At 48.4% G+C, this 24740-nt stretch overlaps 1 protein-coding gene across 2 annotated transcripts in view; it reads left to right on the top strand.

The window, feature by feature from the left end:
- LOC110534599 (proteasome adapter and scaffold protein ECM29) overlaps positions 1 to 24740 on the top strand; it is a gene marked incomplete at its 3' end in the record, with an annotated part of 41277 nt that overhangs the window by 1633 nt on the left and 14904 nt on the right. The window contains 21 exon segments of one of the 2 annotated variants that reach the window (XM_036972589.1): positions 209 to 339; positions 3395 to 3511; positions 4286 to 4404; positions 4982 to 5140; positions 5819 to 5987; positions 7270 to 7409; positions 7719 to 7797; positions 8036 to 8155; positions 8531 to 8616; positions 12056 to 12131; positions 12292 to 12341; positions 12996 to 13062; positions 13243 to 13365; positions 14423 to 14526; positions 15372 to 15495; positions 15641 to 15721; positions 16127 to 16355; positions 16922 to 17013; positions 17318 to 17452; positions 19944 to 20115; positions 20386 to 20558. In XM_036972589.1, the coding sequence (XP_036828484.1) occupies positions 209 to 339; positions 3395 to 3511; positions 4286 to 4404; positions 4982 to 5140; positions 5819 to 5987; positions 7270 to 7409; positions 7719 to 7797; positions 8036 to 8155; positions 8531 to 8616; positions 12056 to 12131; positions 12292 to 12341; positions 12996 to 13062; positions 13243 to 13365; positions 14423 to 14526; positions 15372 to 15495; positions 15641 to 15721; positions 16127 to 16355; positions 16922 to 17013; positions 17318 to 17452; positions 19944 to 20115; positions 20386 to 20558 (2546 nt within the window). 2 annotated transcript variants of the gene reach the window in all.

The following is a 24740-nucleotide window of genomic DNA, read 5'->3' as shown; positions in this document are numbered from 1 at the left end:
ATTTGGGACGGCCTAGTCTCATCATTTCTAATTTTAAAATCCTCCCTTTCTCCTCCTTCTCTCTCCTCTTCACTCCTAATTTCTCCTCCTTCTCTCCTCCTCACTTCTAATTTCTCATCCTTCTCTCCTCCTCACTTCTGATTTCTCCTCCTTCTCTTCTCCTCACTTCTAATTTCTCCTTCTCTCTCTCCTCCATTCAATTCTCCAGATCAACTGGAGCGAGTTTTCTTGCGTTTGGGCCATGCAGAGACTGACGACCAACTCCAGGACATTATATCCAAGTTCCTGCCCCCGGTCCTCCTCAAGCTGTCCAGCGTGCAGGAGGGAGTCAGGAAGAAAGTAAGGACACGCTGATATCTGTTTCTTCCATCCAGCAGTACCAGTAGCCTGCACATAGCTGTGTTTCTGTTCTCCTTCTCAAGGAAGTGTTCATGCACATAGCTGTGTTTCTGTTCTCCTTCTCCAGGAAGTGTTCATGCACATAGCTGTGTTTCTGTTCTCCTTCTCCAGGAAGTGTTCACTTGCACTTATTCTCACCTGGATTTCACAATGGAGGAATTGGAAACTCCCTCCGGGCCAATGCTTACATCAACCCCATGCTTTTAAATCCACGACTGGGTGTGTGGAAGACAAGTGCACACAGACACAGCTGCTCAATGTTATTGGGGAAAGGCCCACCCACAGCATTGTAGTAATACCAATCACGAAACAGTCAACTAGTAAGCATAGTAATATTCTCCTCCCCCTCCATATGTTGATGGTGTGCATGCTGCTGTAATTGCGTTGACAGAAGCTGTTCTCCATATTAAACACACAGATTAGTTGTAGACCTGCTGATACACACTACTTGTACACTATACAGTAGCTTTATGCTAATGCCAAACCGTCTCTTCTAACAGTCAACTGGAATCATGATCTATTCTCTACCAGGTGATGGAGCTCCTGGTCCACCTGAACAAGAGGATTAAGAGCAGACCTTTGATCCAGCTACCAGTAGAGACCCTCCTGGTAACTAATCATAACCTCTCGTTCTCTCTACCAGGTGATGGAGCTCCTGGTCCACCTGAACAAGAGGATTAAGAGCAGACCGTTGATCCAGCTGCCAGTAGAGACCCTCCTGGTAACTAATCATAACCTCTCGTTCCCTCTACCAGGTGATGGAGCTCCTGGTCCACCTGAACAAGAGGATTAAGAGCAGACCTTTGATCCAGCTACCAGTAGAGACCCTCCTGGTAACTAATCATAACCTCTTGTTCTCTCTACCAGGTGATGGAGCTCCTGGTCCACCTGAACAAGAGGATTAAGAGCAGACCTTTGATCCAGCTACCAGTAGAGACCCTCCTGGTAACTAATCATAACCTCTCGTTCTCTCTACCAGGTGATGGAGCTCCTGGTCCACCTGAACAAGAGGATTAAGAGCAGACCTTTGATCCAGCTACCAGTAGAGACCCTCCTGGTAACTAATCATAACCTCTCGTTCTCTCTACCAGGTGATGGAGCTCCTGGTCCACCTGAACAAGAGGATTAAGAGCAGACCTTTGATCCAGCTACCAGTAGAGACCCTCCTGGTAACTAATCACAACCTCTCGTTCTCTCTACCAGGTGATGGAGCTCCTGGTCCACCTGAACAAGAGGATTAAGAGCAGACCTTTGATCCAGCTACCAGTAGAGACCCTCCTGGTAACTAATCATAACCTCTCGTTCTCTCTACCAGGTGATGGAGCTCCTGGTCCACCTGAACAAGAGGATTAAGAGCAGACCTTCGATCCAGCTACCAGTAGAGACCCTCCTGGTAACTAATCATAACCTCTCGTTCTCTCTACCAGGTGATGGAGCTCCTGGTCCACCTGAACAAGAGGATTAAGAGCAGACCTTTGATCCAGCTACCAGTAGAGACCCTCCTGGTAACTAATCATAACCTCTCGTTCTCTCTACCAGGTGATGGAGCTCCTGGTCCACCTGAACAAGAGGATTAAGAGCAGACCTTTGATCCAGCTACCAGTAGAGACCCTCCTGGTAACTAATCATAACCTCTCGTTCTCTCTACCAGGTGATGGAGCTCCTGGTCCACCTGAACAAGAGGATTAAGAGCAGACCGTTGATCCAGCTGCCAGTAGAGACCCTCCTGGTAACTAATCATAACCTCTCGTTCCCTCTACCAGGTGATGGAGCTCCTGGTCCACCTGAACAAGAGGATTAAGAGCAGACCTTTGATCCAGCTACCAGTAGAGACCCTCCTGGTAACTAATCATAACCTCTTGTTCTCTCTACCAGGTGATGGAGCTCCTGGTCCACCTGAACAAGAGGATTAAGAGCAGACCTTTGATCCAGCTACCAGTAGAGACCCTCCTGGTAACTAATCATAACCTCTCGTTCTCTCTACCAGGTGATGGAGCTCCTGGTCCACCTGAACAAGAGGATTAAGAGCAGACCTTTGATCCAGCTACCAGTAGAGACCCTCCTGGTAACTAATCATAACCTCTCGTTCTCTCTACCAGGTGATGGAGCTCCTGGTCCACCTGAACAAGAGGATTAAGAGCAGACCTTTGATCCAGCTACCAGTAGAGACCCTCCTGGTAACTAATCACAACCTCTCGTTCTCTCTACCAGGTGATGGAGCTCCTGGTCCACCTGAACAAGAGGATTAAGAGCAGACCTTTGATCCAGCTACCAGTAGAGACCCTCCTGGTAACTAATCATAACCTCTCGTTCTCTCTACCAGGTGATGGAGCTCCTGGTCCACCTGAACAAGAGGATTAAGAGCAGACCTTTGATCCAGCTACCAGTAGAGACCCTCCTGGTAACTAATCATAACCTCTCGTTCTCTCTACCAGGTGATGGAGCTCCTGGTCCACCTGAACAAGAGGATTAAGAGCAGACCTTTGATCCAGCTACCAGTAGAGACCCTCCTGGTAACTAATCATAACCTCTTGTTCTCTCTACCAGGTGATGGAGCTCCTGGTCCACCTGAACAAGAGGATTAAGAGCAGACCTTTGATCCAGCTACCAGTAGAGACCCTCCTGGTAACTAATCATAACCTCTCGTTCTCTCTACCAGGTGATGGAGCTCCTGGTCCACCTGAACAAGAGGATTAAGAGCAAACCTTTGATCCAGCTACCAGTAGAGACCCTCCTGGTAACTAATCATAACCTCTCGTTCTCTCTACCAGGTGATGGAGCTCCTGGTCCACCTGAACAAGAGGATTAAGAGCAGACCTTTGATCCAGCTACCAGTAGAGACCCTCCTGGTAACTAATCATAACCTCTCGTTCTCTTTACCAGGTGATGGAGCTCCTGGTCCACCTGAACAAGAGGATTAAGAGCAGACCTTTGATCCAGCTACCAGTAGAGACCCTCCTGGTAACTAATCATAACCTCTCGTTCTCTCTACCAGGTGATGGAGCTCCTGGTCCACCTGAACAAGAGGATTAAGAGCAGACCTTTGATCCAGCTACCAGTAGAGACCCTCCTGGTTCAGTACCAGGACCCTGCCGCAGCATCCTTTGTTACGGTAATGCTCTACGTTCTACCTGTTGTGGAGAGTTCAGATGGAAATATATGATGTAGAACAAACATGCCTGCCTCTGACGTGTAGAATAAGGAGTCACGACAGGCTCTATTCGTTATATTTCTATGCCTGCTGAAAGTGGCCTTAGTCTACTTCAACAGACTGGTTTATTACCATCTAGTTGAACCAATCTCCCCCCAGGGTCTGGTTTGGTGTAGGGTAATGTTTCCCCTACACACTGATCCTGAGTCAGTTTAGTTTTTTCTCTACTAATGGTTAAGGTTGGGATTAGGCGGAGGAGAAGCTGATCCTAGATCTGTACCTTGGGGAGACTTCACCCCAGAGCTGTGCAGCCTTCTGTCCTTGCTACTGCTTGCTCTTTGGGGAATAGAGGGCTGTTTGGGATACTTCCTGTTATTATCTATGTGGGGAATAGAGGGCTGTTTGGGATACTTCCTGTTATTATCTATGTAGGGAATAGAGAGAGGGCTGTTTGGGATACTTCCTGTTATTATCTATGAAGGGAATAGAGAGAGGGCTGTTTGGGATACTTCCTGTTATTATCTATGTAGGGAATAGAGAGAGGGCTGTTTTGGGTATTCATCCTGTGATTATCGTGTCAATATGGCATCTCTCAAACTGAGTAGGCCTGTGTTCAAACTCTGTGTGTATATATATATATATATATACACAAATACAATGTCTCTGTTTACCATGTTCTTTACTCCCCCTGACATTGTGAGATGTTTAATCCAGAACGGTGGATTCTCTCTGCAGAATTTCACCATCATTTACATCAAGATGGGATACCCTCGACTGGAGGTGGGGAACCAGTGTGAGCTGGCACCTACTCTGCTGACTGCTATGGAGGGCAAGCCTGAGCCCCAACAGGATAGGTAAGGAGAGAGACACACACACACACACACACACTCACACACCTGATAACTGCTATGGAGGGCAAGCCTGAGCCCCAACAGGATAGGTAAGGAGAGAGACACCTGCTGACTGCTATGGAGGGCAAGCCTGAGCCCCAACAGGATAGGTAAGGAGAGAGAGATACACACACACCTGATAACTGCTATGGAGGGCAAGCCTGAACCCCAACAGGATAGGTAAGGAGAGAGAGATACACACCTGATAACTGCTATGGAGGGCAAGCCTGAGCCCCAACAGGATAGGTAAGGAGAGAGAGACACACACACACCTGATAATTGCTATGGAGGGCAAGCCTGAGCCCCAACAGGATAGGTAAGGAGAGAGATATACACACACACACACCTGATAACTGCTATGGAGGGCAAGCCTGAGCCCCAACAGGATAGGTAAGGAGAGAGATATACACACACACACACGTGATAACTGCTATGGAGGGCAAGCCTGAGCCCCAACAGGATAGGTAAGGAGAGAGAGAGAGACACACACACACACTGTACGTACACACACACACTGACTTCCTGTCCCCTCTCCCTCCAGCTTGATGCATCTCCTGATCCCGTCCTTGTATCACATGAAGTACCCAAAGGACTCTTCCAACACTTCCAAGATGGCCTCTCCCTTCATCCTGATGGAGAAACCCAAGACGGTTCAGTTACTGCTGGAGTTCATGTTGGACGTACTGCTGATGCCCTACGGGTCAGTGGGGAGACTACGCTGCCTCTCCAAGGGCCCTGGGCACTAGTAGTTCACTATATAGGGCTCTGGGTACTAGTAGTTCACTATATAGGGCCCTGGGCACTAGTAGTTCACTATATAGGGCCCTGGGCACTAGTAGTTCACTATATAGGGCCCTGGGCACTAGTAGTTCACTATATAGGGCTCTGGGTACTAGTAGTTCACTATATAGGGCCCTGGGCACTAGTAGTTCACTATATAGGGCTCTGGGCACTAGTAGTTCACTATATAGGGAATAGGGCTCTGGGCACTAGTAGTTCAATACATAGGGCTCTGGGCACTAGTAGTTCACTATATAGGGCTCTGGGCACTAGTAGTTCACTATATAGGGCTCTGGGCACTAGTAGTTCACTATATAGGGCTCTGGGCACTAGTAGTTCACGATATAGGGAATAGGGTGCCATTTGGGATGTAGCCTATGGGGCTGGCCATTTTAAGTATTTTGTTATGCTAGTATGTTATCGGTTATTGTTAAAACGGTACTATAAAACTTGGAAACAACATGCTCACTCAAGTAATTGTTTTTCCAAAGACTTGAATTAATTATTACAATCCCTAAACAATGTACCTTGTTGTTGACCTTCCCCTCTCTCCCCCTCCTTCTCTCTCCTCTCTCCCCCTCTCTCCTCTGGCCTCCAGGTTTGTCCTGAACGAGCCTCCCACTCGCCCAGCTCCCTCGTCCCCTCAGGGTAGCTCTGGGGCAGCGGCGGCCGGACAGGGCCTCCCCCAGCCGCCTCCAGGGATGAGCGTCTACGCTGCCAAGAGGGTCATCGGAGAGGCCCAGTGGAGCCCAGAGCAGCTGGAACAGGTACTGACCTCTGAACTTTGAACCTTTGACCTTAGAGGTACCTTCCTTGGGGCGGCAGCGTAGCCTAGGGGTTAGAGCGTTGGACTAGTAACTGGAAGGTTGCTTGATCAAATCCCAGAGCTGACAAGGTACAAATCTGTCGTTCTGCCCCTGAACAAGGCAGTTAACCCACTGTTCCTAGGCCGGTTAACCCACTGTTCCTAGGCCGGTTAACCCACTGTTCCTAGACCGGTTAACCCACTGTTCCTAGACCAGTTAACCCACTGTTCCTAGACCAGTTAACCCCACTGTTCCTAGACCAGTTAACCCACTGTTCCTAGGCCAGTTAACCCACTGTTCCTAGGCCAGTTAACCCACTGTTCCACTGTTCCTAGACCAGTTAACCCACTGTTCCTAGACCAGTTAACCCACTGTTCCTAGACCGGTTAACCCACTGTTCCTAGACCAGTTAACCCACTGTTCCTAGACCAGTTAACCCACTGTTCCTAGACCAGTTAACCCACTGTTCCTAGGCCAGTTAACCCACTGTTCCTAGACCGGTTAACCCACTGTTCCTAGACCGGTTAACCCACTGTTCCTAGACCGGTTAACCCACTGTTCCTAGACCGGTTAACCCACTGTTCCTAGACCGGTTAACCCACTGTTCCTAGACCGGTTAACCCACTGTTCCTAGACCGGTTAACCCACTGTTCCTAGACCGGTTAACCCACTGTTCCTAGACCGGTTAACCCACTGTTCCTAGACCGGTTAACCCACTGTTCCTAGACCGGTTAACCCACTGTTCCTAGACCGGTTAACCCACTGTTCCTAGGCCGTCATTGTAAATAAGAATTTGTTGATAACTGACTGTTGTTGGGACGTGTGGTCGTCCCAGTGTTAACTAGGCATAGTGAAGTTCATTGGGTTGTGTGGTTGTTGTACTGTGGTTGTGTGGTTGTTGTTGTGTGGTTGTTGTTCTGTGGTTGTGAGGTTGTTCTGTGGTTGTGTGGTTGTTGTTCTGTGGTTGTTGTACTGTGGTTGTGTGGTTGTTGTACTGTGGTTGTGTGGTTGTTGTTGTACTGTGGTTGTTGTTGTGTGGTTGTTGTATTGTGGTTGTGTGGTTGTTGTGGTTGTTGTGTGGTTGTTGTACTGTGGTTGTGAGGTTGTTGTACTGTGGTTGTGTGGCTGTTGGGTTGTGTGGTTGGGTTGTGTGGTTGTTGTACTGTGGTTGTGTGGTTGTTGTACTGTGGTTGTGAGGTTGTTGTACTGTGGTTGTGAGGTAATGATTACGTGTCTCTCCCAGTGTAAACTCGGCATAGTGAAGTTCATCGAGGCAGAACAGGTACCGGAGGTGGAGACGGTCATACACCTGGTGGTTGCCTCTAGCGACACAAGACACGGCGTTGCCACGGCCGCGGACCTGGAGCTCAAGAGCAAGCAGAGGTGAGTATCTATGGGACTATTCTACTATTATGGGATGGTGCAGTAAGGGTGCACCTCATTAGTCCATTTACAACATGCTACAGGATTTCGTTCTGGGTTCCCCCGGGGAGTTTGTTCTGGGTTCCCCCGGGGAGTTTGTTCTGGGTTCCCCCGGGGAGTTTGTTCTGGGTTCCCCCGGGGAGTTTGTTCTGGGTTCCCCCGGGGAGTTTGTTCTGGGTTCCCCCGGGGAGTTTGTTCTGGGTTCCCCCGGGGAGTTCGTTGTTGATTTGTGATATGATGCCATGTGTTGTTGTGATGTTTGTTTTGCAGTATTATCGACTGGAACAACCCCCTGATCGTCAACAGGATGTACAAGGTCTACCTGGGAGACATCCCCCTCAAAACTAAGGTGTGGAAAGATTCCCCTCCAATCTTCTGAACTCATTCAAACTTGGTCTTGAAATGGAACCACTTCCTGACAGGAAGTGGCATTGCTGAGGCCGGAGGCCGAGATCTGTCCGGCACGGTCGCTACATTATCTTGATTGGTTGTATGTATGTGTGTGTGTGTGTGTGTGAACAGTATCACACGTGCTGTGTCAAACTGTTGGTCCAACTCATGTCCTGTTATGTGACGTTATGTCACAGGGGGCCAGTCTGAAGAGGGAGCTGAAACATGAGCCGGTCAGCACCAGAGTCAAGATGAAGATCCTACCACATCTCTTACGCTCACGCCTCGCCGCTGAGTGCTTCCCGGCTAACATACAGGTACTGCTGTAGTGTGTGTGTTCTCTAATAAATCAACAGTTAACGTCCTTGGTGTGTGTGTGTGTGTGTGTGCAAATCTTTTTGAATGTCCTTCCGCTGTCTTTCTCTCAAAGAAACCTTCATCACCTGTCTATTTCCTGTTTCTCTCCTCTCTCTTCTCACTCTCTCCTCTCTCTCTTCTCACTCTCTCCTCTCTCTTCTCACTCTCTCCTCTCTCTCTTCTCACTCTCTCCTCTCTCTCTTCTCACTCTCTCCTCTCTTCTCACTCTCTCCTCTCTCTCTTCTCTCTTCTCTCTCCTCTCTCTCCTCATCTCCTCCTCTTCTCTCTCTCCTCTCTCTCCTCATCTCCTCCTCTTCTCTCTCTCCTCTCCCCAGGTGGTGTACGACGGTCTGTTTGGAGCCAACACCAACAACAAGCTGCTCTCTCTTACACTTCAGTTTGTTCACCACATCTGTCAAGTGTAAGTACTGGTCCCAAGTCAGTTTCATCCAACCCTTCCTTATAGAGACAGTTACAGGTCCCAAGTCAGATTCATCCAACCCTTCCTTATAGAGACAGTTACTGGTCCCAAGTCAGATTCATCCAACCCTTCCTTATAGAGACAGTTACAGGTCCCAAGTCAGTTTCATCCAACCCTTCCTTATAGAGACAGTTACAGGTCCCAAGTCAGTTTCATCCAACCCTTCCTTATAGAGACAGTTACAGGTCCCAAGTCAGTTTCATTCAACCCTTCCTTATAGAGACAGTTACAGTACTAAGGCTTTGTTTACACAGGCAGCCCAATTCTGATCTTTTGCCCAATCATTGAAAAAAAGTATTTATTGGGCTGCCTGTGTAAACGCAGTCTAAGAGCTGGCCCTAGATCAGTTTGTCTTCTCGGTTCACCGTTACACAGAGACAGAGCTGGCCCTAGATCAGTTTGTCCACCGTCACATGCATGTTGTAAGCACTTATTCAAAGTCTGTTTGTCTTCTCAGTTCACCGTTACACAGAGACAGAGATGGCCATTAAGAGCTGGCCCTAGATCAGTTAGAACAGTGGTCCCCAACCTTTTTCTGAGTCGAAATGCAAGCAGAGATCTACCGCTGTGATTTTGTTATTACCTTGACTTAAACAATGTAAGCCTGTGCAACATGAACCAATTAAAACCAGTTCTGTAGCACTGAGGTTGTGCAGTAAACTACAGGCCCAATACATTATCACCACATACGGGCTTTGCTTGAATTTACCTGCCAATGCATTGCTGTTCCGGAAGTTAAAATATATATTTCAAAATTTGAGGTACGCTATATGATCACACCGGCAATAGATCCATTGTTGTATTACTTGTGAGGCACAGCTGAGTGAGCATACACTTAAAATAATTTGCTTTATATTTTACTGGGCTGATGGTGCCTGTATCTGATGGTCAGTCTCAGCAGAGGGAGAGAGCAGCAGACTGAGGGTCAGTCTCAGCAGAGGGAGAGAGCAGCAGACTGAGGGTCAGTCTCAGCAGAGGGAGAGAGCAGCAGACTGAGGGTCAGTCTCAGCAGAGGGAGAGAGCAGCAGACTGAGGGTCAGTCTCAGCAGAGGGAGAGAGCAGCAGACTGAGGGTCAGTCTCAGCAGAGGGAGAGAGCAGCAGACTGAGGGTCAGTCTCAGCAGAGGGAGAGAGCAGCAGACTGAGGGTCAGTCTCAGCAGAGGGAGAGAGCAGCAGACTGAGGGTCAGTCTCAGCAGAGGGAGAGGGCAGCAGACTGAGGGTCAGTCTCGGCAGAGGGAGAGAGCAGCAGACTGAGAGTCAGTCTCAGCAGAGGGAGAGAACAGCAGACTGAGGGTCAGTCTCAGCAGAGGGAGAGAGCAGCAGACAGGGTCAGTCTCAGAGGAGGGAGAGAGCAGCAGACTAAGGGTCAGTCTCAGCGGAGGGAGAGAGCAGCAGACAGACTCAGTCTCAGCAGAGGGAGAGAGCAGCAGACTGAGGGTCAGTCTCGGCAGAGAGCAGCAGACTGAGGGTCCGTCTCTCAACAGTCATGGGTTTTGAAATCTCACAGTATGAACTTTGCCGTAGCTTTCTTATTGCCTGTTACGTTACTTCAGACTCGCTCATCTGAGCAATCTGATTGGCTAGCGGTAGGCCTATAGTGCTCTTGATTTCCTCCCCAGGCCCACCGGAAAGGCACAGTTTGTCCATTCAGACACATGAAATGGAAACAGTTTGCCCACCCGGCGCGCAGGGCAGCGGCTGAGTTGTCTGCACCGACCACCAACAGCCCGAGATGAATAAAATAAACTAAATTAGGAACACAAGACTTTATCGTTGGGATTTTTACAGAAATGTTTGGAGATCGACTAGAAATGCCTTGGCGATCGACTAGAAATGCCTTGGCGATCGACTAGACATGCCTTGGCGATCGACTAGAAATGCCTTGGCGATCGACTAGAAATACCTTGGCGATCGACTAGACATGCCTTGGCGATCGACTAGAAATGCCTTGGCGATCGACTAGAAATGCCTTGGCGATCGACTAGAAATGCCTTGGCGATCGACTAGACATGCCTTGGCGATCGACTAGACATGCCTTGGCGATCGACAAGAAATGCCTTGGCGATCGACTAGAAATGCCTTGGCGATCGACTAGAAATGCCTTGGCGATCGACTAGAAATGCCTTGGCGATCGACTAGACATGCCTTGGAGATCGACTAGACATGCCTTGGAGATCGACTAGACATGCCTTGGAGATCGACTAGACATGCCTTGGAGATCGACTAGACATGCCTTGGAGATCGACTAGACATGCCTTGGAGATCGACTAGACATGCCTTGGCGATCGACTAGACATGCCTTGGCGATCGACAAGAAATGCCTTGGCGATCGACTAGAAATGCCTCGGAGATCGACTAGAAATGCCTCGGCGATCGACTAGAAATGCCTTGGCGATCGACTAGAAATGCCTTGGCGATCGACTAGAAATGCCTTGGCGATCGACTAGAAATGCCTCGGCGATCGACTAGAAATGCCTCGGCGATCGACTAGAAATGCCTCGGCGATCGACTAGAAATGCCTCGGAGATCGACTAGAAATGCCTTGGCGATCGACAAGTCGATTTGAGATCGACCGGTTGGTGACCACCTAAGTTAGAAGTAAATGCTTCAATTACAAAAACAAGCTACAAAAATGAATTGAAGGGGTCATCAAAGGTGTGTGTGTGTGTGTGTGTGTGTAGGCTTTTCGTTCCAGCCCAACACTAACCCACACTAAAGCCTCTCCTAACATGTTGTGTCTCTCCTCTCTGACAGATGTCCTGACACCAACAAACCTCTGGGTCTGATGCTGCTGAATGGCCTCACACTAACCCACACTAAAGCCTCTCCTAACATGTTGTGTCTCTCCTCTCTGACAGATGTCCTGACACCAACAAACCTCTGGGTCTGATGCTGCTGAATGGCCTCACACTAACCCACACTAAAGCCTCTCCTAACATGTTGTGTCTCTCCTCTCTGACAGATGTCCTGACACCAACAAACCTCTGGGTCTGATGCTGCTGAATGGCCTCACACTAACCCACACTAAAGCCTCTCCTAACATGTTGTGTCTCTCCTCTCTGACAGATGTCCTGACACCAACAAACCTCTGGGTCTGATGCTGCTGAATGGCCTCACACTAACCCACACTAAAGCCTCTCCTAACATGTTGTGTCTCTCCTCTCTGACAGATGTCCTGACACCAACAAACCTCTGGGTCTGATGCTGCTGAATGGTCTCACACTAACCCACACTAAAGCCTCTCCTAACATGTTGTGTCTCTCCTCTCTGACAGATGTCCTGACACCAACAAACCTCTGGGTCTGATGCTGCTGAATGGCCTCACACTAACCCACACTAAAGCCTCTCCTAACATGTTGTGTCTCTCCTCTCTGACAGATGTCCTGACACCAACAAACCTCTGGGTCTGATGCTGCTGAATGGCCTCACCAAGCTCATCAATGAGTACAAGGAGGTAAAGCCATCAATCAATGTGTTTTTTTTAATCTTGTTTCATTAACTACACATCGTAGCTATTCGTATATACTCCTTTTCAATGGTTGATGCTTTGCGTGCTCCTGGTATAGAGCATGATGGGATATGTTGTTGTTGTTGTCTGGTGTTTGATTTGGCAGGATCCTAAGTTGCTGTGTATGGCCTACTCTGCTGTGGGGAAACTGTCCAGGTATTTCACAGTAAAAATCTGTCTATTTTAAAATGCGCTATGCCGAAATCGCTCCTCCGTTTCCTGTTTGCTAAAATTCGAATGGTTTGTCTCATCTCGGTTCCTGTGACAAAACAAAACCAAGTGTAGTGTAGATAATCGTTGTTCCATCTAAAACGCTGTGAAATATCTTCTCCATAACCCAAAAAATATTGTGTTTTCAGCTGTTTGGAAGCTGGTGTACAAAACCGAAAGCCCCCCCCCTCCCAAAAAAAAACTTAAGAACGAGAAGCATAGAAATAGTGCACATAGAATAGATCTACCGCTTGTTCTCATGGCTTTCAATGAGAACCACATTATCTGTAACACACGTTTCTATGTGAATTTGGTCAGATTACCGCCCCCCAAAAAAGCTACACATTGGAGCTTTAACAACCAATAGTCTGTATTATGATGTTGATGTAAGTGATGATGAGTTGATGATGATGATGATGAGTTGATGATGATGATGATGATGAGTTGATGATGATGATGAGTTGATGTGAGTGATAATGATGAGTTGATGTGAGTGATGATGATGAGTTGATGAGTTGATGTGAGTGATGATGATGATGAGTTGATGTGAGTGATGATGATGATGATGTGATAGTGAGGGGATGTTTCCTCTCTTCTCAGCCGGATGCCCCAACTCTTCACCAAAGATATCGCTCTGGTCCAGCAGTTCTTTGAGGCCATGTGCAAGGTAGTTGTTCCTGCATCAAGACAATGCTATTTGAATACACTGTTTACCAACATTATTATATATATATATAAAATTAGACAAGACACAAAGGCCTCCAAAACATAATTCAAGGTTTATGGCAGCGACCTTTTCATATATTCTAACCGTCCTCCTGCCCCGTCTGACCTTGTGTGTGTACAGGAGGAGCCTGATGTCCGTCTAGCCATCCAGGAGGCACTGTCTATGATGGTGGGAGCCTACGCTAACCTACAGGGGGCGCTACTGAACCTGATGGAAGCCCTGGTGGCAGCTTACATGGGCAAGGTAACAGTAGATATGACACGTTAACCTACAGGGGGCGCTACGGAACATGATGGAAGCTCTGGTGGCAGCTTACATGGGCAAGGTAACACTAGATATGACACGTTAACCTACAGGAAGCCGTACTCAACCGGAAGGAAGCTCTGGTTTCTCCTATGACACGTTAACCTACAGGAAGCCGTACTCAGCCGGATGGAAGCTCTGGTTTCTCCTATGAAGGGGGTAGGCAACTAGATTCAGCTGTGAGACGATTATTGTCGGAGAGGATGATCAGGGGGCCGGAACTTAATTGCAGTAATTTGTAAAAGGCAAATTGAACACAACTAAGACCAACATTAGATTTTATTTGAAAATATCAATTTCATACCTTGACTACATTGAGACACCATCATATATCTATTCTTCTTTATAGATGGGAATACTTGAACAGATTTCCTAAACTAAACCCTGCTGTTGATTCTTCATGTCTTGTTTTGCCCTGGTTCTTGTTCCTTTGGGGGGTCCAACATAAACCCCCACAGTCCACCTGTTTCTGACCCCTGTCCTATGATCTCTCTATGATTTGTATATGAAATATTACTAGTTCTACTAGCTAGGATGTAGAAGAAACATGTGATTTAATTTACCAGGAATATATGGCGCTTGTTTTATATTGTGTCGTCATTGTAGTGAATACTGTTGTCCAAGTGTTCCAGAATGTCACTGTTGTCCAAGTGTTCCAGAATGTCACTGTTGTTCAAGTGTTCCAGAATGTCACTGTTGTCCAAGTGTTCCAGAATGTCACTGTTGTCCAAGTGTTCCAGAATGTCACTGTTGTCCAAGTGTTCCAGAATGTCACTGTTGTCCAAGTGTTCCAGAATGTCACTGTTGTCCAAGTGTTCCAGAATGTCACTGTTGTCCAAGTGTTCCAGAATGTCACTGTTGTCCAAGTGTTCCAGAATGTCACTGTGTCTGAATATAGTGTTGCTGAAGAATCTAGATGATTTAAGTTGGAGTATTGCTTTCTGATTGGTCAGTCAAAGTTCTGAATATTGTGTTCTTCTGTGTTGTGATTGGTCAGCCTGAGGTGCAGGTGCGTCAGGTGGCAATGAAGTACGCCAGCACGGTATTCGCTTCTGATCACGTGCCCTCCAGATACTTGCTCCTATTGGCTGCTGGGGACCCGTAAGTCTCAACACTAGACATGCGCGCACACACACACTGAGAAAAAACATATAGGAAGTCTGTTATTACAGGAGAGAGGCCCAGTGTCCTGACCTCAGTGTCTCTATGGTGTGTTATTATAGGAGAGAGGCCCAGTGTCTCTATGGTGTGTTATTATAGGAGAGAGGCCCAGTGTCTCTATGGTGTGTTATTATAGGAGAGAGGCCCAGTGTCTCTATGGTGTGTTATTATAGGAGAGAGGCCCAGTGTCTCTATGGTGTGTTATTATAGGAGAGAGGCCCAGTGTCTCTATGGTGTGTTATTATAGGAGAGAGGCCCAGTGTCTCTATGGTGTGTTATTATAGGAGCGAGGCCCAGTGTCTCTATGGTGTGTTATTATAGGAGAGAGGCCCAGTGTCTCTGGTGTGTTATTATAGGAGAGAGGCCCAGTGTCTCTATGGTGTGTTATTATAGGAGAGAGGCCCAGTGTCTCTATGGTGTGTTATTATAGGAGAGAGGCCCAGTGTCTCTATGGTGTGTTATTATAGGAGAGAGGCCCAGTGTCCTGACCTCAGTGTCTCTATGGTGTGTTATTATAGGAGAGAGGCCCAGTGTCCTGACCTCAGTGTCTCTATGGTGTGTTATTATAGGAGAGAGGCCCAGTGTCTCTATGGTGTGTTATTATAGGAGAGAGGCCCAGTGTCTCTATGGTGTGTTATTATAGCAGAGAGGCCCAGATTGTCCTGACCTCAGTGTCTCTATGGTGTGTTATTACAGGAGAGAGGCCCAGTGTCTCTATGGTGTGTTATTACAGGAGAGAGGCCCAGTGTCCTGACTTCAGTGTCTCTATGGTGTGTTTATGACAGGAGAGAAGAGGTTTGCAGCGAGGCCCAGCGTGTCCTGAGGGCTCTGCCTGCTAAGAACTCGGAGAAAGAGGGCCGTAAACCCATGCCCTCATTCCCTGACATGGTGGCCTACATCCAGGAGAAGGTGAGAGCGTAACCCCCCCCCCCTCCCCTCCCTTGTCCCAGATCGAGCCCCCTGTCATTAGATAATTTACTCTCTAGTTAATGTAGAGGTACAGGTGTCTCAGCATTAGGTCTTCACAGCCCAGTTGATCTGGTCTGCTCTTTAGGCTGCTCAGAGAATGAAGACGCCGGCTAAGTACACCGTGGGGACGTACACGCTCCCCTTCAACCCTTCTGCGTTTGGCGAGGTAAGACAAACCAATTCAACTACATAGTTGTATGAACGTCCAAATCAAATCTAATTTATTTAAATAGCCCTTCTTACATCAGCTGATAGCTCAAAGTGCTGTACAGAAACTCAGCCTAAAACCCCCAAACAGCAAGCAATGCAGGTGTAGAAGCACGTGGCTAGGAAAAACTCCCTAGAAAGGCCTGGAACCTAGGAAGAAACCTAGAGAGGAACCAGGCTATGTGTCCATGCTGTTTATGACTGGCCAAACCACAAAACAATTGAAGGGAGAAGTTTTAAAGAATGAAACGAAACACAGGGGGGGGGGGGGAACGATGGGTGCTGCAGACATTTACCTTTCCGCACTTCCTGTTAATAGACACGACTTCCTTTTCTAACCCCCCACGGGGTTTCCCGTCTCCAGATCGTGCTGTACCTGCGGATGTGTCTGGCCCACAGTGCCGGGGCCACGCCCGTCTCCAAGAGCCTGGCGGACATGCAGGACGACGCGCCTGCCATCGGACGCTACACGCACGCCCTGCTCTCCGACGGACCCCTGACCTCGCCGTCCTCCACTGGAACCAAGGGGGCAGAGGTCAACCCCGTGCAGGTCTACATGGAGCTACTGCAGCAGCTGCTGTCTGCTGTAGGAGGCGAGTGATGTGATGATGCCTGCCTTTTCTTTCTTTGTTTCCTTATCTCGTCTCCTCGTCTCCTCGTCTCCAAATACTCACGTGTTTACAGGCCTGGGATCCAAAATGGCATGCTCCGTTTCACCGTTGTTGATATTGGATTCCGGGCTAGTAAATGCATTATTCATACCTGTGAAAGATACCGTGGTATGCTAATTGACGCTACTTATGGAACATATTAATTGGAATGCTAATGCTACGCTAATTGACGCTATGCACCTTAAAGTACCCTGATATGCTACATGCTAAGCCAATGCTAAGAAATGCTAGTCGACGCTAACGCTAGTCAATGCTACTACTGTAAAATATACGTCGGTATGCTGCATGCTATGCAAATACTCGCGTGTTTACAGGCCTGGGATCCAAAATGGTATGCTCCGTTTCACCGTTGTTGATATTGTGAAGTGAGCATATCTGTTTGGATTCCAGGCTAGTAAATACATCATTCATACCTTATAACTGATACCAAAATGTATAGCTACATTTGTATGTTTTTAAATGTTTTATTCTTGATTTTATTTTGAAAGGAGTCCCTGTGATGTACTGTCTTCTGGAGGTGGTGTCTGTCTGTCCTCACAACCTGGCCCCCATGTTTATCCACAAGATCGACTGGATCAAGGTAAAAAATCGATTGATGCTACTACTGTAAAAGATACCATGGTATGCTAATTGACGCTACTTATGTAACCTATTAATTGGAAAGCTAATGCTACGCTAATTGACGCTATGTACTATACAACTCCGATATGGTACCTTGATATGCTACATGCTAGGCCAATGCTAAGAAATGCTAGTCAATGCTACTACTGTAAAATATACGTTGGTATGCTGCATGCTAACGCTAGTCGATGCTACATCTGTAAAGGATACGTCGGTATGCTTCATGCTATGCTAACGCTAATACTACATTTCCCCTTCCTCAGAGTCTAATGAACACCAACAAGGAGGACCTAAGGGAGCTAGCAGCTCAGCTCTACGCTGTGGTGGTGTCCACCATGTCAGGAAACGAACTGAAGACTGCCGTTCAGACGCTCATCAAGATCACTAAAGATACACACGTATGTAGCCCCTCCCCCTCCTGTAGATACACATGTAGGTAGCCCCTCCCCCTCCTGTAGATACACACGTAGGTAGCCCCTCCCCCTCCTGTAGATACACACGTAGGTAGCCCCTCCCCCTCCTGTAGATACACACGTAGGTAGCCCCTCCCCCTCCTGTAGATACACACGTAGGTAGCCCCTCCCCCTCCTGTAGGTACACACGTAGGTAGCCCCTCCCTCCTGTAGGTACACACGTAGGTAGCCCCTCCCCCTCCTGTAGATACACACGTAGGTAGCCCCTCCCCCTCCTGTAGATACACACGTAGGTAGCCCCTCCCCCTCCTGTAGATACACACGTAGGTAGCCCCTCCCTCATGTAGATACACACGTAGGTAGCCCCTCCCTCCTGTAGATACACACGTAGGTAGCCCCTCCCTCCTGTAGATACACACGTAGGTAGCCCCTCCCTCCTGTAGATACACACGTAGGTAGCCCCTCCCTCCTGTAGATACACACGTAGGTAGCACCTCCCTCCTGTGGATACACACGTAGGTAGCACCTCCCTCCTGTAGATACACACGTAGGTAGCCCCTCCCCCCTGTAGATACACACGTAGGTAGCCCCTCCCCCCTGTAGATACACACGTAGGTAGCCCCTCCCCCTCCTGTAGGTACACACGTAGGTAGCCCCTCCCCCTCCTGTAGGTACACATGTCTGTAGCCCCTCCCTCCTGTAGGTACACATGTCTGTAGCCCCTCCCTCCTGTAGGTACACATGTCTGTAGCCCCTCCCTCCTGTAGGTACACACGTATGTAGCCCCTCCCTCCTGTGGGTACACACGTAGGTAGCCCCTCCCTCCTGTAGGTACACACGTAGGTAGCCCCTCCCTCCTGTAGATACACACGTAGGTAGCCCCTCCCCCTCCTGTAGGTACACACGTATGTAGCCCCTCCCCCTCCTGTAGGTACACACGTATGTAGCCCCTCCCCCTCCTGTAGGTACACACGTAGGTAGCCCCTCCCTCCTGTAGATACACACGTAGGTAGCCCCTCCCTCCTGTAGATACACACGTAGGTAGCCCCTCCCTCCTGTAGATACACACGTAGGTAGCCCCTCCCTCCTGTAGATACACACGTAGGTAGCCCCTCCCCCTCCTGTAGATACACACGTAGGTAGCCCCTCCCTCCTGTAGATACACACGTATGTAGCCCCTCCCCCTCCTGTAGGTACACACGTATGTAGCCCCTCCCCCTCCTGTAGGTACACACGTAGGTAGCCCCTCCCCCTCCTGTAGGTACACACGTAGGTAGCCCCTCCCCCTCCTGTAGGTACACACGTAGGTAGCCCCTCCCCCTCCTGTAGGTACACACGTAGGTAGCCCCTCCCCCTCCTGTAGGTACACACGTAGGTAGCCCCTCCCCCTCCTGTAGGTACACACGTATGTAGCCCCTCCCCCTCCTGTAGGTACACACGTATGTAGCCCCTCCCCCTCCTGTAGGTACACACGTATGTAGCCCCTCCCCCTCCTGGAGATACACACGTAGGTAGCCCCTCCCCCTCCTGTAGGTACACACGTAGGTAGCCCCTCCCCCTCCTGTAGGTACACACGTAGGTAGCCCCTCCCCCTCCTGTAGGTACACACGTAGGTAGCCCCTCCCCCTCCTGTAGGTACACACGTATGTAGCCCCTCCCCCTCCTGTAGGTACACACGTATGTAGCCCCTCCCCCTCCTGTAGGTACACACGTATGTAGCCCCTCCCCCTCCTGGAGATACACACGTATGTAGCCCCTCCCCCTCCTGTAGGTACACACGTAGGTAGCCCTTCCCCCTCCTGTAGGTACACACGTATGTAGCCCCTCCCCCTCCTGTAGGTACACACGTATGTAGCCCCTCCCCCTCCTGTAGGTACACACGTATGTAGCCCCTCCCCCTCCTGGAGATACACACGTATGTAGCCCCTCCCCCTCCTGTAGGTACACACGTATGTAGCCCCTCCCCCTCCTGTAGGTACACACGTATGTAGCCCCTCCCCCTCCTGTAGGTACACACGTATGTAGCCCCTCCCCCTCCTGTAGGTACACACGTATGTAGCCCCTCCCCCTCCTGGAGATACACACGTATGTAGCCCCTCCCCCTCCTGTAGGTACACACGTATGTAGCCCCTCCCCCTCCTGTAGGTACACACGTATGTAGCCCCTCCCCCTCCTGTAGGTACACACGTATGTAGCCCCTCCCCCTCCTGGAGATACACACGTATGTAGCCCCTCCCCCTCCTGTAGGTACACACGTATGTAGCCCCTCCCCCTCCTGTAGGTACACACGTCTGTAGGCCAAGGAGTGAAATGTGTATTTTCACATATATTTGCTGCACATAATAGGACCCAGTTTTTCCTGGTCTCAAAATGTGTTTTTTATACGGTCATTTTGAATGTAATGTACTGAAGCAAAAGTTGTCCCAGTTTCACTGAGCTGAAAGTAAAAACCTGTATTCCCTGTTGGAAACTGCAGAGCCCCGAGACCCAGCACGGAGCCATCATGGCGCTGGGCTACATGGTGGCCAGGTACATGAGCAAGAGGAAGTCCTTCGCCAACGGAGACTCCGCCCTCAACCGGGAACAGAGGATGAACGACACGCCCAAGGAGGACGAGGAGCTGGTCGCTATAGCAACCAAAGCCATCGGTAGGGTGACGGTCACCGTTGTTTATTTTTCAGATAATATTTACTCTTTTTTTACAAAAAAAATTATGCTAATTATTTTTGACCAGTTTTATGCTAATTCACATTGTTACAAGAAATTACGCATATTTATCATTTTTAAATATATTTGTGGAAAGAACACAGTTTATGATGAAAGGTGTAGTCGAGGCAGTAAAAGAGGACCTTTCGATCCAATGTTGTGTTTCCAGGTTGGTTCATGTCGTGTGTGTGTGTGTGTGTGTTCGTTCCCAGGCTCTTTCCTAGACAGTGGTTCCCCCCTGCTCGCTGTCGCTGCCTGTACGGCCCTCGGGGAGATCGGGAGGAACGGGCCTCTGCTCATCCCTTCAGAAGGAGAGGGATTCACCAAACTCGCCGTGGTGGAGAAGATGCTGGCTCGCATCCCCTCTGGGAAAGAGACCCTCAAGGTAACCATGGATACAGCGGCATTTCGATGTACAGATGGGTTGTGATGCTATACCGTGATAATTACACTCTGGGGATGTTTTTAAATACGTTGTAAATGAATTGGTTTGGAACATTTTCATAATGGACATAACTATTGATATGAAGAGAGACTCGAATCCAACTCCCTTTCTGTCTGTCCAGGAGGAGAGGATCCATCCAGACTGTTAGGTAGACAGGTGTAGATGTGGTCTCTGTCTGTTCAGGAGGAGAGGATCCATCCAGACTGTTAGGTAGACAGGTGTAGTTAGATGTGGTCTGTCTGTTCAGATGGAGGAGAGGATCCATCTAGACTGTTAGGTAGACAGGTGTAGTTAATAGTTAGATGTGGTCTCTGTCTGTCCAGATGAAGGAGAGGATCCATCCAGACTGTTAGGTAGACAGGTGTAGTTAGATGTGGTCTGTCTGTTCAGATGAAGGAGAGAGCCATCCAGACTGTTAGGTAGACAGGTGTAGATGTGGTCTCTGTCTGTTCAGATGAAGGAGAGGATCCATCCAGACTGTTAGGTAGACAGGTGTAGATGTGGTCTCTGTCTGTTCAGGAGGAGAGGAGCCATCCAGACTGTTAGGTAGACAGGTGTAGATGTGGTCTCTGTCTGTCCAGGAGGAGAGGATCCATCCAGACTGTTAGGTAGACAGGTGTAGTTAATAGATAGATGTGGTCTCTGTCTGTCCAGATGAAGGAGAGGATCCATCCAGACTGTTAGGTAGACAGGTGTAGTTAGATGTGGTCTCTGTCTGTTCAGGAGGAGAGGATCCATCCAGACTGTTAGGTAGACAGGTGTAGATAATAGTTAGATGTATTAATGTGGTCTCTGTCTGTCCAGGAGGAGAGGATCCATCCAGACTGTTAGGTAGACAGGTGTAGATGTGGTCTCTGTCTGTTCAGGAGGAGAGGAGCCATCCAGACTGTTAGGTAGACAGGTGTAGATGTGGTCTCTGTCTGTTCAGATGAAGGAGAGGATCCATCCAGACTGTTAGGTAGACAGGTGTAGTTAGATGTGGTCTCTGTCTGTCCAGATGAAGGAGAGGATCCATCCAGACTGTTAGGTAGACAGGTGTAGTTAATAGTGAGATGTGGTCTCTGTCTGTCCAGATGAAGGAGAGGAGCCATCCAGACTGTTAGGTAGACAGGTGTAGTTAATAGTGAGATGTGGTCTGTCTGTTCAGATGAAGGAGAGGATCCATCCAGACTGTTAGGTAGACAGGTGTAGTTAATAGATAGATGTGGTCTCTGTCTGTCCAGATGAAGGAGAGGATCCATCCAGACTGTTAGGTAGACAGGTGTAGTTAATAGTTAGATGTGGTCTCTGTCTGTTCAGATGAAGGAGAGAGCCATCCAGACTGTTAGGTAGACAGGTGTAGATGTGGTCTCTGTCTGTTCAGGAGGAGAGGAGCCATCCAGACTGTTAGGTAGACAGGTGTAGTTAGATGTGGTCTCTGTCTGTTCAGATGAAGGAGAGAGCCATCCAGACTGTTAGGTAGACAGGTGTAGATGTGGTCTCTGTCTGTTCAGGAGGAGAGGAGCCATCCAGACTGTTAGGTAGACAGGTGTAGTTAGATGTGGTCTCTGTCTGTTCAGATGAAGGAGAGGAGCCATCCAGACTGTTAGGTAGACAGGTGTAGTTAATAGTGAGATGTGGTCTCTGTCTGTTCAGGAGGAGAGGAGCCATCCAGACTGTTAGGTAGACAGGTGTAGTTAATAGTGAGATGTATTCATGTGGTCTCTGTCTGTTCAGATGAAGGAGAGAGCCATCCAGACTGTTAGGTAGACAGGTGTAGTTAATAGTTAGATGTGGTCTCTGTCTGTCCAGATGAAGGAGAGGATCCATCCAGACTGTTAGGTAGACAGGTGTAGTTAATAGATAGATGTGGTCTCTGTCTGTTTCAGATGAAGGAGAGGATCCATCCAGACTGTTAGGTAGACAGGTGTAGTTAATAGATAGATGTGGTCTCTGTCTGTCCAGATGAAGGAGAGAGCCATCCAGACTGTTAGGTAGACAGGTGTAGTTAGATGTGGTCTCTGTCTGTCCAGATGAAGGAGAGGATCCATCCAGACTGTTAGGTAGACAGGTGTAGTTAATAGTGAGATGTGGTCTCTGTCTGTTCAGATGAAGGAGAGGATCCATCCAGACTGTTAGGTAGACAGGTGTAGTTAGATGTGGTCTCTGTCTGTTCAGATGAAGGAGAGAGCCATCCAGACTGTTAGGTAGACAGGTGTAGTTAATAGATAGATGTGGTCTCTGTCTGTCCAGATGAAGGAGAGGATCCATCCAGACTGTTAGGTAGACAGGTGTAGTTAATAGTGAGATGTATTCATGTGGTCTCTGTCTGTCCAGATGAAGGAGAGGATCCATCCAGACTGTTAGGTAGACAGGTGTAGTTAATAGTGAGATGTGGTCTCTGTCTGTTCAGATGAAGGAGAGGATCCATCCAGACTGTTAGGTAGACAGGTGTAGTTAATAGTGAGATGTGGTCTCTGTCTGTTCAGGAGGAGAGGAGCCATCCAGACTGTTAGGTAGACAGGTGTAGTTAATAGTGAGATGTGGTCTCTGTCTGTTCAGATGAAGGAGAGGATCCATCCAGACTGTTAGGTAGACAGGTGTAGTTAATAGTGAGATGTGGTCTCTGTCTGTTCAGATGAAGGAGAGGAGCCATCCAGACTGTTAGGTAGACAGGTGTAGTTAATAGTTAGATGTGGTCTCTGTCTGTTCAGGAGGAGAGGATCCATCCAGACTGTTAGGTAGACAGGTGTAGTTAATAGTGAGATGTGGTCTCTGTCTGTTCAGATGAAGGAGAGGATCCATCCAGACTGTTAGGTAGACAGGTGTAGTTAATAGTGAGATGTGGTCTCTGTCTGTTCAGATGAAGGAGAGGAGCCATCCAGACTGTTAGGTAGACAGGTGTAGTTAATAGTGAGATGTGGTCTCTGTCTGTTCAGGAGGAGAGGAGCCATCCAGACTGTTAGGTAGACAGGTGTAATTAATAGATAGATGTGGTCTGTCTGTTCAGATGAAGGAGAGGATCCATCCAGACTGTTAGGTAGACAGGTGTAGTTAATAGTGAGATGTGGTCTCTGTCTGTTCAGGAGGAGAGGAGCCATCCAGACTGTTAGGTAGACAGGTGTAATTAATAGATAGATGTGGTCTGTCTGTTCAGATGAAGGAGAGGATCCATCCAGACTGTTAGGTAGACAGGTGTAGTTAGATGTGGTCTCTGTCTGTTCAGATGAAGGAGAGGATCCATCCAGACTGTTAGGTAGACAGGTGTAGTTAGATGTGGTCTCTGTCTGTTCAGATGAAGGAGAGGATCCATCCAGACTCTGGGTAGACAGGTGTAGTTAATAGTGAGATGTGGTCTCTGTCTGTTCAGATGAAGGAGAGGATCCATCCAGACTGTTAGGTAGACAGGTGTAGTTAGATGTGGTCTCTGTCTGTTCAGATGAAGGAGAGAGCCATCCAGACTGTTAGGTAGACAGGTGTAGTTAATAGTGAGATGTGGTCTCTGTCTGTTCAGATGAAGGAGAGGATCCATCCAGACTGTTAGGTAGACAGGTGTAGTTAGATGTGGTCTCTGTCTGTTCAGATGAAGGAGAGAGCCATCCAGACTGTTAGGTAGACAGGTGTAGTTAATAGTGAGATGTGGTCTCTGTCTGTCCAGATGAAGGAGAGGATCCATCCAGACTGTTAGGTAGACAGGTGTAGTTAATAGTGAGATGTGGTCTCTGTCTGTCCAGATGAAGGAGAGGATCCATCCAGACTGTTAGGTAGACAGGTGTAGTTAATAGTGAGATGTGGTCTCTGTCTGTTCAGATGAAGGAGAGGAGCCATCCAGACTGTTAGGTAGACAGGTGTAGTTAATAGTGAGATGTGGTCTCTGTCTGTCCAGATGAAGGAGAGGATCCATCCAGACTGTTAGGTAGACAGGTGTAGTTAATAGTGAGATGTGGTCTCTGTCTGTCCAGATGAAGGAGAGGATCCATCCAGACTGTTAGGTAGACAGGTGTAGTTAATAGTGAGATGTGGTCTCTGTCTGTTCAGGAGGAGAGGAGCCATCCAGACTGTTAGGTAGACAGGTGTAGTTAATAGTGAGATGTATTCATGTGGTCTCTGTCTGTTCAGATGAAGGAGAGAGCCATCCAGACT

Source organism: Oncorhynchus mykiss, unplaced genomic scaffold (assembly GCF_013265735.2).
Source record: "Oncorhynchus mykiss isolate Arlee unplaced genomic scaffold, USDA_OmykA_1.1 un_scaffold_182, whole genome shotgun sequence".
Lineage (NCBI taxonomy): Eukaryota > Metazoa > Chordata > Actinopteri > Salmoniformes > Salmonidae > Oncorhynchus > Oncorhynchus mykiss.
Note: the sequence above shows the minus strand (reverse complement) of the source record. Positions and strands in the feature narration are given on the sequence as shown.